At 38.7% G+C, this 15,767-nt stretch overlaps 1 protein-coding gene across 2 annotated transcripts in view; it reads right to left on the bottom strand.

Annotated features, from left to right (window-relative positions):
- Positions 1 to 15,767, bottom strand: part of COPA (COPI coat complex subunit alpha) — a 50,553-nt gene that overhangs the window by 13,339 nt on the left and 21,447 nt on the right. Inside the window, exons 11-17 of one of the 2 annotated variants that reach the window (XM_030842203.3) lie at positions 7,119 to 7,269; positions 6,116 to 6,182; positions 5,092 to 5,167; positions 3,123 to 3,205; positions 2,162 to 2,301; positions 1,513 to 1,598; positions 1,259 to 1,424 (exon numbers count right to left, since the gene is read on the bottom strand). In XM_030842203.3, the coding sequence (XP_030698063.2) occupies positions 1,259 to 1,424; positions 1,513 to 1,598; positions 2,162 to 2,301; positions 3,123 to 3,205; positions 5,092 to 5,167; positions 6,116 to 6,182; positions 7,119 to 7,269 (769 nt within the window). The remainder of the gene's footprint in view (positions 1 to 1,258; positions 1,425 to 1,512; positions 1,599 to 2,161; positions 2,302 to 3,122; positions 3,206 to 5,091; positions 5,168 to 6,115; positions 6,183 to 7,118; positions 7,270 to 15,767) is intronic. The other variant, XM_030842204.3, reaches the window with a different exon arrangement.

Here is a 15,767-nt window from a genome sequence, read left to right as displayed (position 1 = left end):
TATCTTGGAGTCAACAAAGATTTCTTAAATAGGACACAAAACCTGATATCCATAAAGAATAAGATTCATAAACTCAACTACATTAAACTAAGAACTTCTGTTCATTAACGGATATCAAAAGAGAATCAAAAGACATACTATAGAATGGGAGGAGATATTAATATTTGCAACACATAGCCCTGATAAAGGACTGATATTCAAATATATAAAGAACTCCTATAACAAAAGAACAAGGATAACTCATTTAAATAAAGGATAAAAGACTTGAACAGAATTCATAGAAGAGGAAATCCTGATGGATGGCTAAATAAAAAGTTGTCCAATCTCCTGGGGAATCAGAGAATAGCAAAGTAAAATTACAAGATACATTGCACATCCACCAGACAAAAATGAGTCTGACAAAGGCCAAGTGCTGGCCAGTGTGACAAGCAAAGAAACTTGTATACAACACTGGTTGGCATGCAAATTGGTAAAACCACTCTCACATTACCTAGCAAATGTGAAGATAAGCACGCTCTATGACCTAGCAATTCTGCCCTAGAGAGAAATGTATGTGCATATGAACCAGAATTCATGGAAGAATGTTTAAAAGAACATCATTTATAATAGACAAAACCTAGAAATCACCCAACTATCCCTCTAGAATAGAACTGATAAACTGTAGCATATTTATATAATAGAATACTATACAACAGCAGAAACAAATAATCTAGAGCTACAACATGGATGAATCTTACAAACGATATATTGAGCAAAATAAGCAAAATATGAAATAATACATTCAGCATGATTTAATTTACATGAAGTTCAAAACCAGGCAAAATTAAACCATTATTTTAAGACACACACTGGGTGGTAAAATTGCAAAGAAAAGCAAGAAAGAAATTATCATAAAAGTCAGAATGTTATCTTTGAGGAAGAGAGAGGGATGTGATCAATAGGGACCACATGGCAAAGGGCTTCTGGGGTGCCAGAAATGTTCTATTTCTTGACTTGGGTAGCAGTTACACAGATGTTCATTATGTAACTATTTGCTATTTCATATATTTATAACCTATGTAATTTTCTATATTTGTGTCATATTTCACAATTTTAAAAGAGTTGAAAAAAGAATGTTTTGATGCTCCTAGCACATATATGCCAGACAAAGCTTTTCCATGAAGACAGTTCAAGGAGGACTTCAGTATGTCTCCTGAGACACGACAGTGATTTTAAGAAGCCACTTTCTCCCATTCTGTATCTCAGATAATCAACTTACCCAGTGGTGACAGCATATTTGATGTGGTTGCTTGTGGTATAGATAAATACCCCACTCTCATCCCAGGCCCCACTCTTGACACGAATGTTCTCATGAATGTTACATAGAGCCTCCAGTTTGCGGTTACAGATCACAATGGCTGTAAGAGGCAAAGGACATGAGTGCTCTGCTGGACAGGGTGAGTGAAGTAGACTGGCAGGGATGGGGAGGGAGGGACTGGTCTCTAAATCAGGGTGGACATAATGAAGACTTACCATGTTTGGCCAGTAGTGCTACATGGGACATGTCTGCTGACCAGATAACATATTTCACCTTGGAAATCTTCACAGATGCCAGAGTCCTGGGATAGAGAGAGAAGGGCAAATATGAGTGAACCTGATTCCCTTATTCCAGGTTATGACCTAAACTCCTTTTCATCTCCAAATTAATGTAAACCGAAATTTCTTAAAATAATACCAAATAAACATTTTCTGTATTACAGTTCAGTGACTTAAACATTTGGCTCACATTGTATACTTCCCTCTTCCTCAACTCCCTGCCCCTCATTCCCATGTATTATTAGGGACTTGTGTATGTCTGTTTTCACCAATGGACTGTAAGCTCCTTTAAGTACAGGAACTATGTTATTCATTTCTGTGTCCCTATTATTCTAAGTCGCAAGAGCATTCTTTGTTCAGATAAATGCTCTGAAAACAAATAAGACCCTTGTTGTAATGCTAGTGTGTATGTACAGGATGGAGAGTGATCACAGAGGAAAAAAGTGGTTAGAAAGAGTCTTGGAGTTACAGCACAAGAAGTGGCTAAGCCCAGGTCAAACTCACTTGGGGGAAGAAAAGCTCCCACTAAAGATTTCCACTCTCCCCCACAATATGCCTGTCTGCTTAGGGGCATCTGACATGTTACCGCTTCTGCTGTACGTCAAAGAGCGTGATGGATTCTGCGTCTCGAAGCAGGAGGTTGCCTGTGCCAGCGTAAAAAATCTCATCACAGTTGGGCACCTGTACCTTTTTGGTGATCTCATTCTTCAGATTCTTGATCAGAAGCTGAAATGAGTACATAAAGTGGGGTTAAGAGAAATACATGTAAGATGATGCCAGCTGACAATGTCCCTCAGCAATTATTCCTTAGCTTCAATAAACAAAGTATTTTTTTTTCTGTCTGTCCAGTTCAATCACCACTCTACGTAGACCACTCCAACTAAGATCCTCTCCAAGGGTCTTAACAGCTTTTTTTTTTTTTCAATTGAAATATCCTGAGAAGTCCAACTAAAATCTAAATTCCTCAACCAACCAGGGACAGAATACAGCACTTCTGAGGCTTAAATTTTTGTTAAATATTTTCTTGAGACAGCTTTGCTTAACTTTTTTAGGACCCATTACATTTTAAGTACCATCAGAGGTAGTAGGATAAGAGGATCTACTTCTTATCTATCTCACCTATTTCATTTTTTTGGTGTTGAGGGGGTGGGGACTTGCCACGTGGCTTGCAGGATCTTAGGTCCCAGACCAGGGATCGAACCCGGGCCCCAGCAGTGAAAGTGCCAAGTCCTAACCACTGGACCGTCAGGGACTTCCCAGCTCACCTATTTCAAATTTGATGTTTTTTGGCTCCTGTGTCATCAAGAGTGACTTTAGCTTGGTTCTTAAGCCCAGAGCCACAGTGATAATCCACCCAATCAAATCAATTTTAAGGCCTTTTTTTTCCCAAGGGGTTTGGGGTAGAGTTAAGGAGAAAGCAGCCAATACACGAGGACCACAGCTGCCCAGGGCAGAGTAAGGGAAAAAAAAATGCTCTTTATTCTGCAATACACAGGCCACTGCCACCACACTCTCCAAATTAATTTCCCTTTTTAGTCTTAACTCACCGAATGCATCCGATCTAGGACAGCAAACCGATTGCGAGCAACCCAAACAGCTGTCAGGCCTGAGGACCGTTTCCCTTCAGGAGCTGAGAAGAGCAAAACCAAAGGGCAGGAACATGTAGTAAGCTACTGCCAGGTGACAGAGTCAGGTGCCATGAAGCTGCCAGTCTTGCTGGCTGCCATGTTGGCTTTGCCAGTTCAGCTGCTTCCTAACTTATTCAGCCATAACCTGAGGCTATTGTCAGTGACTTTTCCCCACCAGTTCCCTCCAAACTCCAACCTCCACCCCTGCCAAGCCTCTTTTCTCTAGGCCAAGTGACTGCATTTCAGCCAACACCATATACTGGCAGAAGGACCACCCCCATCTTGGGAGACAGCACATTCCATCAAGCTAACGAGCAGGGCCTCGCTGGCCAAGCTGCGGCACAAAGCAAGCAGCCTGTGAGTGTCTTGGACCTCCTATCTCAACAAGCTGGAGTAGAGACAGAGCCCCCTCTCCAGGACGCAGCTGCTCTGCTGCTTTTAACATGCAAATGCAGACCTCCTAGTAGAGTAGAATGGGGCAGAGTGCTCCTAACTAAATCCAGGCAGCTCTATGCTGGGCAGTATTTAGCACCAAGCTGATGCTCCATAAATGTCAATCATTCACCCAACAAAGTTACATGTTTCTCAGTTTCCAAACATTTCACTGGATGATTAGAATTCCGAATGGGTACTCCACACTCTGGGAAACTTCAAAGGAGATACACAGAAGGATGTGTGGAAATACTATTTTATCTATTAGTATCAGCAAAAAACTGGACAATACGTGCTGGCCAGCCTTGCCAGGCCACCCCTTGACAACCAGGGGTGTCAGGCAATTTACAAAATTAATTATTATCATAACCAACACTCCCATTTTCCAGGGGCCGAAGAACCACACTATTCAAGGCTTTCCTCTTTCTCTTCCGCTGTGCTGTACCTTTATTCCTTTAATAATTATTATCTCCCTCAAAAAAATGGAGAAGATAAAATAAAAGTGGTTATAAGACAAAACAAAAATATTTTAGACTCTATTAATTGTAAACACATGGGGAAAAGAAGGGGATGGGTAAGCAGGACCAAACAAAAAAAATTGGTCAGAAATGGCTTGACTGATTAATTTATAGGGGAGACTTTGATTTATGGATATCAAAGACATACAGGTTTTCTCTCTTTCCACCATGACCACACTTATAGGAGAGTGATGATATTAGCAGCAATGACACAGTGGCACCCACAATAGGACAGAGCTAGCAAAATATTTCTCAGAATCTGTTGATTCGGTCTAAAATATCATGAAAGTATGGTACTAAAAGTGGGGACCTGAGGAACAAACCTCTGACCTACAAACCAACTGGAGGGAGTACACTAAAAGGAGCATAAGTGAGACTCAAATCTATTCTGAGAATGTTTTGTCAGCAAGTTCTAGCAGAAAGGACTAAAAAGGGATGGTCGTGATGGAAGAGGTAGGCAGGGGTCTCAGCTGGATCCGGGATCCCTGGTGCGGTGAGAGGCTGTTAACAGCCTCATCTTTCGGACATGCAAAAGGAAGCAAATCGGATCTGGATATGGATGGGAGAGCATAAATCCCTAGTCCCAGGATGAGACACTGCAAGATTGGAACCATGTTTTTAAATAAATGAAACTACCAGGGTGAAAGTCACATCAGCTGACAATAAACTAGGATAACATGCTGTGCTGAAAGAGAAAATGGAGAGTTTCTAATAACCAAATTATAAAATATATATATCTAGCTGGAGTAATAAAATGGAGAAGGAACATGAATATTTCACACCACAGTTGCCTCTGATGCAACTGTCAGCAGCACCTGCCAACAGACATGAGTGATGTGGCCATGGCCTGGGGACAGAATGTGAAAAACTTGAAGAGGAGTGATGATATGGGTGAGGAAAGCCAGGAGCAGAGTCGGGTATACAAAGAGAATGCCTACCATCAGGATTCTGGGAGTCGGCATCCTTGGGGATGGTGTACAAGTCATAGGTACTATTCTCTAAATTACTGGCTCTCTGTAGAGGAAAGGGAGGAATTGTTAGTAAGAGAGCACCCAAGATACCAGTTTACTCTGACATAGAAAACAGCACCATTATACAGACAGCAACCTGAAACTATACTTTTCACACCTTTCACTCAGAAGGCATTTGAACGTTTCTACAGCTAAAAATTATAGGGCTCGTTGCCAAAGAATTCAGCATTCATGTCACCTTATTTTTCTTTTATCTTCCAAAGATGTAGATATCTTTTGAATGAAAGCAAGGACTGCTCTCTATTCCACAAATTAACAGACTAAGACCCCAATATTCCAGTGCCCCACCTGAGTTTATTCATCAACTTAAAAGTCTGTTTGAAGGTAAAAAAAAAGACATCAAAGAAAAAACATTAAAGAAAAGTGCCAGGAGGAAAATATGGGGCTGTTAGATATTGAAGAAGAACTGGGATCAGACACTAGACGTCATATCGGGAAAGACAGGTTTTCATTCTTCTGACTTGGCAATGAAGGCACTAAAATTAGAATGCCATTTCTTTCTTTTTTTTTTTTTTAATTGTATGGCAAGAAATGTGGAGGGCTACTTGATGACCCCCAAAGGTAACACCACTGAAAGGAACTCTTCTCAAAATCAGCTCTACTATTTTCACCCAAATGGAGGGAATCAAGATAAGCATCTCCTTTGAATAGGATATAGTCCCAAACATTCTTTCAAATTACTTTCAGTGATTTGGGTGATTCATCCCAACGCTCCATTAAGTTTAGAAGTTGTTAGCCATATGAAAGATGTAAGTACACAAACCCTTAACATGTTTATGACAGCTGAAGCCTACCTGGTTTGAGCCTCTGTTTACTGTTTCAGCTCTCTCAAAATGACCATTAAATGGTTTCAAAGAAGCCATTAGAGATCCTCTAAGGGCATGAGAAAGAGACCTATGGGAAATGAGGAGATCCTAGGAGGTTTACTTACTGTACACAGTAGGACTGCATTTTCTGCTGGATTGTACGACATGTTGAACACTGGAAACTTGGAACCACTAGAGATATATATATACAAAAAACAGAGAAATTAGTAAAAAGATATAATGACAATAGGAAAAAAGGAATTACTCCTACACCTCCTACTTACCTCATCTTTACAGATATACTTATCATTTTTATAATCAGAAATAAAAATAAATGAATGTTGCATCTATTTCTTCCTTCCTTTAAGGCTTAGGGACTCCCCTATTTCAGCTTTGAGCATAGAGTTTTAAAAAAGCACACCTAGTACAAGTCTACTTATTCAACAGAAGGTATGGCTAGCACTCACTGTAGTGAGTGGGATTGATTCTTCTTGGGTACAAATTCCTACACATAATTGCAGTGGATACCACAGAGTAACATGATGTGATTTGTCTCTGGCTAGTTTCTCCTGTCCCTTGGAGTGATAACACAAACCGGTTTTTTTATTGTAGTAACGCTGGAGGGTGGTTATCAAACCCTTATGCCAAAGCCTGCCACCATGAATGTTTCAGCATGCTGATACATCTGGCTTTCCAAGAGGATAGTTCCTTTTGCCAGGCACCCTAGATATTATCATATCTTCAGAGTTAAGAGTTTCCAGAGACATATATTCTGGTTTAGAGTTGCATGCATTTTGCTGAAAAGCAAAGGGAGAGGTATAGAAAAAAAATGCTAAATAAAGGCAAAGAGGCCTGTCACCAAGTTGGGCTACTCTCAACCAGGAAACTTTCCCTGGTTTTCAAGACACCTGGCAAGCTTGGCAATATGATTTCCTTTCCACAGGGTCTCTAGCATTGTCAGCAGGGAAGCCCCCATTGGCCTCATGGCCACCACCACGCTCCTGGGGATTCTATCTGTGACAGGAGATGAGATCCAAAACGTTGTTAAAAGAACAGACTCCAGTTTGTGAGTATTGTTTCATGGTAACAGATGAGACACTTTGGAGGGAAGAAACAAGTCTGATTTACCTCCGCAACTGCATCACAGCTACATCTTTGGAGCTGTTGAAATCCAACTGACGTAAGAATCGGTCCTTGACATAATGAAGCATATTGCCATGAACAGCATAGGCTGGCCGTTCCCGTTCCAGTTTAAATACAATCATGCCACCATCATGGCCTGGGCCACAGGGAAAAGGGAGGAAGAATTAGCTGTAGGCAAGAAAGAAAACTGGAAACAGGAGATACACAAAGATGACTACTGTATATGTATGCTAAAAACAAAGTTAAGACACCTAAATGCATTCTTTATTTGCCTAAATTCTCACAATTCTTGGAATCTTTATTCAAGTAAACACCTGTAAATCATTTACCAATACTCACTCTATCATACTGCCACATTAGACAAAACCTCCTCTATGTTCTCCTAACTGCTTTGTACAAACCTCCGTCACAGCACGTACCATTCTGCACTATAATTGTTTAGGTATATCATCCCCAGTATACACTGAGCTCCCTGAAAAGAGAAATTACAATAATTTCCATCCTTCCCCAGTCACTATCAAATAACAAACATAAAAAGTAAGTGCTGAACAAATGGATGCTAGTTTAAAAAGCCTTTCTGGTTCTGTTTTTTAAAAATGTTTTGCTTTTCCCTACTAACATTATCCATCACTCAGAAAAACCTTCAGTCTTTGTCCTCCTAGTATACACTCCACACATAAATCAGATCATGTCACTTCCCTACCCAACACCTTCCAATGGCTTTCCATTCTTTCAGAATAAAGTCTTAAATTCTAATGGCCTACAAGGCAATGCCCAATCTGGCTTGGTCTTACCTCCTATTACTTAGCCCCTTACTGTGCTCCAGCTGGCCACTGTGATGTTCCTCAAACATGTTAAACATTTCTCATATCACGGTCTTTGCATTTGCTGTTCCCACTGTCAATGTATTTATCATTCTCCTTCACTTTCCTGAACACCCAATATAAAGCAGCAGTCCCTACACTCTTCCCTCTCTATCCCACTTACTTTTGCTTAACTTTCTTTTAAAGCAGTTTTCACCATACATTGTTTTATATATTTATTGTTTTATGGGTCTACCTCCCTTCACTACAAATAAAAGTTCCATGGCCTCAGGTGTAGTGCTTTCCAGGGACTGCCCCACGCCCACTCCAGCTCCAGGCACTCCACCAAGAGACCACACTCCCCAGGGACTATGCCTGCCCAGATGCACTCCAGCCCCAGCAAGCCTGCCAAAGCTGCCAGGTGCAAACAATCTACACAGGAATGCTTTCACCCGTTAAGGCCACTCCTTAAAAGACCAGGAGAGGTAGCTGTTTTGCTTAAATTCATAGAAACAAAAAGTCAAACAAAAGGGAGACAGAGGAATATGTTCCAAAAGAAACAACAAAATAAAGCCCCAGAAAAAAACCCTAATGAAACAGAGATAAGTAATTTATCTGATAAAGAGTTCAAAGAAACAGTCATAAGGATGCTAACCAAACTTGGTTGAAGAATGGAAGAATTCAGTGACAACTTCAACAAAGACTTAGAAAATGTAAGAAAGAACCAATCAAAAGTGAAGAATACAAAAACAGAAAAAATATGCTAGAGGGAATCAACAGCAGATTAGATTATATGGAAGAACAGATGAGCAATCTGTAAGACAGAACAGTGGAAATCACCCAATTGTAACAGCAAAAAGAAAGAATTTTTTTTTTAAATGAGGAGAGTTAAGGGACTTCTGGGACAACATCAAGCATACTAACTTTCACATTATAGGATTCCCAAAGGAGAAGAGAGAAAGGGACAGAAACCGTATTTGAATAAATAATGGCTGAAAAGTTTCCTAACCTGAGGAAGGAAGTAGATATCCAGGTCCAAGAAGCACAGAGATTCCCAAATAAGATGAACCCAAAGAGATCCTCACCGTGACATATTATAATTAAAATGGCAAGAGTTAAAGATAAGGAGAGAATCTTAACCCATTATTGGCCGGGGGATTTTTGCAGAAACTGGTGCCTGTGGCCAGCGATTTGTTACGTAAGTGAATACTGAAACATCCACGTTTGAGTATAATTATCAACAACTGTTTTTGCACTTAATGTATTTTTTTGAAACTTTGTACATGTCTTACTAAAGCATTCTAATATTTCATTAGAGTGTGATAGGCAGTACAGCAGGCACCTCTGTGCAGGGGAACAGAACATCTATTACAAATATATCCTGTTTCACTGTGCTTTCCCCTGGAAGAGCAGACTCTACATTTTCTGGCGGCATTGTTTTTTTAAATTTTATTTATTTTTGGCTGCATTGGGTCTTCATTGCTGCACACGGGCTTTCTCTAGTTGCGGCAAGTGGGGGCTACTCTTTGTTGCAGTGTGCAGGCTTCTCATTGAGGTGGCTTCTCGTTGCAGAGTACAGGCTCTAGGTGCTTGGGCTTCAGTAGTTATGGCACGCAGGTTCAGTAGTTGTGACTTGAGGGCTCTAGAGCGCAGGCTCAGTAGTTGTGGTGCATGGGCTTAGCTGCTCTGCGGCATGTGGGATCTTCCCAGACCAGGGCTTGAATCTGTATCCCCTGCACTGGCAGGCAGATTCTTAACCACTGTGCCACCAGGGAAGCCCCGCAGCATTTTTTTTTAGTCATGTGGGTATTATTTCCTCTAGAATATGTTCTTTTATTTTACCTGATAGTTGACAAGGTGGATCTTTGTGGAGGGCTCTTTTAGAAACACCACAAGAAGGACCAGGTGCGGGACTACCACTATATTCACCAGAATGGTCAATTACCCATTCTCTAGCTACTGCTAACAAAAATTGCTTGTAAGTCATTTTATTCTGTGCATTAAGGCTACAATAAATTTTAAATGCATTGAATAAACTGCAATACTGAAATAGCAACCCACTTCCTTAAACCATTTTCAAGTTTTCCAGAGGATATTGCAGTTTGCCAGGTATTGACTGGATCAATCAACTCCTTTCATAGATTTATTATACTCTAATATACAAGTGGGCTTAGTCATCTGATGGTCAGTCCTCCTGTCTTCTTTTCCTGTAGATGCTATGGAGGCATAATGAATAGTTGTCACCATGCAGACTAGCCTTTTGTCTTTCCATATAAGAAAAATCACTTTTCCCGTCCATAAGAATGTCATTTCTTCCCTCTGTAGATTTTTACGTTTCTCTTAATTGGTTTGGTAGACCATGATTCTCTCTTATAGTCCCACAAACTCTGATTTTATTTTTCAACAATATTTCAGATGTGGACACACTGTTGTAACAATTGTCTTGGTAAATACGGTGCCATGAACCAAGATAAGGCTGTTATAAGATTGTTTCTTGTAGTTTCTATCCTTCACCCATGTAAATCTCAAGGTTGCATATATACCCAGTTTCACTTTTGTTAACCATCCTGACCAAACTTATTTTGTAAGTTTTCTGGGATTATAGGTTTTGAATCTGAGTCGTCCTCTCCACTTTATCACTGCCTCATCAAGCGATAGCTCTTGTTTGGGTATACAGATCGATGGAAATTTTTGTAGAAAATAATCCAAAAGAGGTTTAACTTTTGAACCTCTGTCTGCAGGAAGTGGAGTTTCTGAGTTATTGTTAAAGTGAAGAAACATCATTATTTTTTCGAACCTTCTTCTCGTCATAATCTTTGGCAAGATAGGTGTTTCAAGTAAGGGATCAGTCGGCCAATATTCTTTCCAGTATGACTTTCTTATTTGTCCCATCAAAATTATTAATCCATGGAAGCAACCTAAACGCCCATTGACAGACGAGTGGATAAAGAAGATGTGGTACATATACACAATGGAATATTACTCAGCCATAAAAAGGAATGAAATTGGGTCATTTGTAGAGACGTGGATGGACCTAGAGACTGTCATACAGAGTGAAATAGGTCAGAAGGAGAAAAATATCATACATGAACGCATATATGTGGAATCTAGAAAAATAGTACAGATGAACCGGTTTGCAAGGCAGAAATAGAGACACAGATGTAGAGAACAAACGTATGGACACCAATGGGGGAAAGTGGCTGGATGGAGCGGTGGTGGGATGAATTGGGAGATTGGGATTGACATATATACACTAATATGTATAAAATATATAACTAATAAGAACCAGCTGTATAAAAAAATAAAATAAAATAAAATTCAAAAAATAAATAAAGGAAGCTTCATACCTCTTAAAAAATTATTAATCCAAGAAACTTCTTCATGTCACTATTGGTTACATCAGTCCATTTTAAAGCCTTATCATACTTTTTATATGCTTTTTCATTCTGTTGGTGATATCAGTTTGTTTGAGAAGCAACCAACTCAAAAAAGTTGTTACCAAAAATTAATTCTGTTATTTCACTAACACTTTGCAAATTATTACATTCAATAGTTACACCTGACACACCTGTAAAGTCTTCTAATTTTTATGAAATGTTGTCTGCAATCCACTCTTCTGCAGAAGCAAGGGAGCATTCTCCAGCACCATGAGTTTCATTTTCACTTTCCATATCAGAATCAATCACTAAGTTTTTTTGTCTTTTTGTTGGTCTAACATTCACATTGTCTGAATCAGAACTATATTCTGAAGAACCATCATCTTCTGAGACACTAGTATATATGTCACTTGGACAATCAGAGAAAGTATCTGCGTAAAATTCACCGAAAAATTCTTCTTCACTCAAAATCTTGCGATGCATCATTTTTGAAAATTTTATGGTAACAAACTTGTGTTTATAATATACACAAGGTTGGAACAAAAACCTAATGGAGCAAAATGCAAATGGTATCGACAAGTTGTATAATGAACGCTTGATCAATTTTAAGCTCTAACAACTTTGCATGGTGATGTTAATTGTATCACTCTCTAAAAACGTATTGATACGTCTCCAGTCAATAACATTCAGGTAACGAAAGATGTATTAATACATCTCTGGTCAATAATGTGTTAAAGGCAGCAAGAGAAAAACAACTAATCACATACAAGGAAAACCCCATAAGACTCTCAGCTGATTTTTCAGCAGAAACTTTACAGGTCAGAAAGGAATGGCAGGATACATTAAAATGCTGAGAGGAAAAGACTTACCACTTAGCATCTATCCAGCAAGGTTATCATTCAGAATTGAAGGAGAAAGAGTCTCTCCGACAAGCATAAACTAAAAGAGTTCACTACTAAACCAGCCTTACATGAAATGTCAAGGTCTCCTTTAAGCAGAAAAGAAAAGGCAACAACTAGAAATAAGAAAATATATGAGGGACTTCCCTGGTAGTGCAGTGGTTAAGAATCCGCCTGCCAATGCAGGGGACACGGGTTCAAGCCCTGGTCCAGGAAGATCCCACATGCTGCAGAGCAACTAAGCCCGTGTGCCACAACTACTGAGCCCACGCTCTAGAGCCAGCGAGCCACAATCACTGAGCCCATGTGCCACAACTACTGAAGCCCGCACACCTAGAGCCCATGCTTCACAACGAGAAGCCACCGAAATGAGCAGCCCATGTACCGCAACGAAGGGTAGCCCCCACTCACCGCAACTAGAGAAAGCCCATGTGCAGCAATGAAGACTCAACACAGCAAAAAATAAATTTAAAAAAAATTTTATAAGATTAAAAAAAAAAGAAAATACATCAAAGGAAAAATCTCACTGATAAAAGCAAATACATAGTAAAGGCAGTGGATCAGCCACTTAAAAAGCTAGTATGAAAGTTAAAAGACCAGAGAACAGTTGACCCTTAAACAACATGGATCTTAACTGCACTGGTCCACTTACAGTTCTCTTTCACTAAATATGTACAATAATACTACACAGTCCACTGCTGGTTGAATCTGCAGATATGGAACCACAGGTACAGAGAGTCAACTGTAAACTTATATGCACATTTTAGACTGCACAGAGGGTCAGTGTCCCTAACTTCCATGTTGTTAAAGGGTCAAGTGCAGTATAATCAACTATAATTACAAAAAATAGTTAAGGTATACACAAAATAGAGATATAAACTATGAAATAAAATACATAAAATGGGGTACATGTAAAAATGTAGTGCTTTTACAATGCCTTTGAACTTAAGTGACTATCAGCTTAAAATAGACAAATATATATACACAGTTCAATATTTATGAAATTCATGGGAACCACAAACAAAAACTTACAATGGATAGACAACAAATAAAGAGAAACAAATCCAAATGTAACACTAAAGGAATCCATCAAACCACAAGGGAAGAAACCAAGAGAACAAGACAGGAACAGAGAAGAACTACAAAAACAACCAGAAAAAAATTAACAAAATGTCAAAAAGCACATACCTATCAAAAATTACTTTAAAGGTAAATGGACTAAATGCACCAACCAAAAGACTTACAGTGGCTGAATGGATTAAAAAAATAAGACCTATCTATATGCTGCCTACAAGAAACTCAAGTCAGATCTAAAGATACACATAGACTGAAAGTGAAGGGATGGAAAAAGATATTTCATGCAAATGTGAAAGAAAAGAAAGCTAGGACATTACTCATATCAGACAAAATAAACTTTAAAACAAAGATCATATCAAAAGGCAAAGAAGGGCATTACATAATGATAAAGGGGTCAATCCAACAAGAGAATATAACATTTGCAAACATTTATACACCCACCATAGGAGTACCTAAATATATAAAGCAAATATTAATAGAAATAAAGGGAAAAATTGACAATAACACAATAATACTAGGGGACATTACACCCTACTTACATCAATGGACAGATCATATCAACAAGGAAACACTGGCCTTAAATGACACATTAGACCAGATAGAATTAATAGAGAGAGAACAGTCCATCCAAAAGCGGCAAAATACATTATTTTCAAGTGCATATTGAACATACTCCAGGACAGGTCTCATGCTAGGCTACAAAACATGGCTTGATAAATTTAAGACTGAAATAATTTCAAGTGCTTTTTTCACCAAAACAGTATGAAACTAGAAATCAACTACAAGAAAACTAGAAAAAACACAAACATGTGGAGACTAAACAACATGCTACTAAACAACAAATGAGTCAACAAAGAAATCAAAGAGGAAATCAAAAATACCTGAAGACAAATGAAAATGGAAACACAAGTGTTCAACATCTATGGGACATAGCAAAAGCAGTTCTAAGAGGAAGTTCATAGTGATACAGTCCTACCCCAAGAAACAAGAAAAATCTCAAGCAATCTAAAAGTAGATTTAAAAAAAAAAACAGGGCTTCCCTGGTGGTGCAGTGGTTGAGAGTCCGCCTGCCGATGCAGGGGACACGGGTTCGTGCCCTGGTCCGGGAAGATCCCACATGCCGTGGAGCAGCTGGGCCCGTGAGCCATGGCCACTGAGCCTGCGCGTCCGGAGCCTGTGCTCCACAACGGGAGAGGCCACAACAGTGAGAGGCCCGTGTACCGCATTAAAAAAAAAAAAAGAAAAAATGAAGAACAAGCAAAGCTCAGTGAGTATAAGGAAGAAATGATAAAGATTAGAGCAGAAATAAATGAAATAGAGACTAAAAAAACAATAGAAAATACAATGAAACTAAGAGTTGGTTCTTTGAAAGATAAAATCTACAAACTTTTAGCCAGACTCATTAAAAAAAAAAGAGAGCTCTAATAAAATCAGAAATGAAAGAGGAGAAATTACAACTGACAGCACAGATATACAAAGGACTGATTGTAAGAGAATACTACAAACAATGATATGCCAACAAATTAGACAACCTAAATGGATAAATTCCTAGAAACATACAATCTTCCAAGACTGAGTCATGTAGAAACAGAAAACCTGAATAGATCAATTACTAACAAAACTGAATCAGTAATCAACAAACTCCCAAAGAACAAAACTCCAGGTCCAGATGGCTTCAAAGGTAAATTCTATCAACATTTAAAGAAGAGTTAATATCTATCCTTTTTGAATTATTCCAAAAATTGAAGAGGAAAAAACACTTCCAAACTCATTTAATGAGGACAGCACTACCTTGATACCAAAACCAGGCAAAGATTAAGAAACCAAAAATTATAGGCCAATATCCCTGATAAGCATAGATGCAAAAATCCTTAACAAAATATTAGCAAACCAAGTACAATGATACATTAAAAGGATAATACACCATGGTCAAGCACAATTCATTCCAGGGATGCAAGGATGGTTTAACATCCATAAATCAATGTGATACACCACATTAACAAAATGAAGGGTAAAAATCATATGATCATGTCGATAGATGTAGAAAAAGCATTTGACAAAATTTAACATCCATTTATGATAAAAACTCTTAGCAAAGTGGGTATAGAGGGAAAATACCTCAACATAATAAAGGCCCTGTGTGACAAACACACAGCTAACATCATACTCAATGGTGAAAAGCTGAAAGTTTTTCCACTAGGATCAGGAAAAAGAAAATGATACCCACTCTCGTCACTTCTATTCAACATAGTATTGGAAGTCTTAGCCACAGTAATTAGGCAAGAAAATGAAAAGGTATCTAAATTGCAAAGGAAGAAATAAAACTGTCACTATTTGCAGATGACAATACTATATAGAAAGCCCAAAGGATTCCACAAAAAAACTATTAGAACTAATAAATTAATTCAGTAAAATTGGAGGAAACAAAATTAATATACAGAAATCTGTTGGAATATCAGAAAGAGAAATGAAGAAAAA

Source organism: Globicephala melas, chromosome 1 (assembly GCF_963455315.2).
Source record: "Globicephala melas chromosome 1, mGloMel1.2, whole genome shotgun sequence".
In the NCBI taxonomy this organism is placed as follows: domain Eukaryota; kingdom Metazoa; phylum Chordata; class Mammalia; order Artiodactyla; family Delphinidae; genus Globicephala; species Globicephala melas.
The sequence above is the reverse complement of the archived record's forward strand: the minus strand, read 5'-3'. Positions and strand labels throughout refer to the sequence as shown.